The following is a 671-nucleotide window of genomic DNA, read 5'->3' on the forward strand; positions in this document are numbered from 1 at the left end:
AGATATCTAGATCTAGATTCTAGAGTAGAAGAGTCTAGATCTGGAAACTAGATCTAGTTAAATCTAATCTAGACTCTAGATCTAGACCTAGATCTAGACTCTTGATCTATCTAGAATCTAGACTCTAAAGCTAAAAGTACAAGTAAAAGTAAGACAAAAACTTGAAAATGTAAAACTTACAATGTGTAATCTTCACGTCGCTGAATATAAAACCGTCTCATAACCTTCAGCTCGTGCAGATTGTTTTCCACTTCCCATGATAGAAAGTCTACTTTTTTCAACAATTTCTTTTCGTGAAATTTAAGTTTTCTAACCATGTTGAAATGTGTTGCAGTTGCACTCTTGACTTGAACGTCAACGTTTACCCTCACCCTGATAACGTAAATAAAGAAGCATGGAACACACCGGAAGTTGCAAAGGGAAAGTACTCCCAAAATAAAATGAAGAAAAAACGCCGTTTTCGTTGTTCTCCGCTTTCAACTAGATCTAGAAGTATTTAATAGATTTACGTGAGTGATGAGGCATCGCACGCGATGCAGCGCTGTGCATTTATCGAGCGAGACGAACTAGAAATAAGAAAAGTTACGTAATGTAGAGGAAGAAAATACCATTATTTCCCAGAATCGATTATAAAGTTCTTTACATTATTTCCTGTATATCATGCTCTTCAT

At 35.6% G+C, this 671-nt stretch overlaps 1 protein-coding gene across 1 annotated transcript in view; it reads right to left on the minus strand.

The window, feature by feature from the left end:
- The window catches only part of LOC101859753 (U3 small nucleolar ribonucleoprotein protein IMP3), a gene marked incomplete in the record, with an annotated part of 36,835 nt that extends 36,427 nt beyond the window's left edge, over positions 1-408 (minus strand). The window contains 1 exon segment of the mRNA XM_013090504.2: positions 181-408. Coding sequence (XP_012945958.1) covers positions 181-317 — 137 coding nt within the window.
- Positions 409-671: the final 263 nt, after the last annotated feature.

This window comes from Aplysia californica, unplaced genomic scaffold (assembly GCF_000002075.1).
Source record: "Aplysia californica isolate F4 #8 unplaced genomic scaffold, AplCal3.0 scaffold01309, whole genome shotgun sequence".
Lineage (NCBI taxonomy): Eukaryota > Metazoa > Mollusca > Gastropoda > Aplysiida > Aplysiidae > Aplysia > Aplysia californica.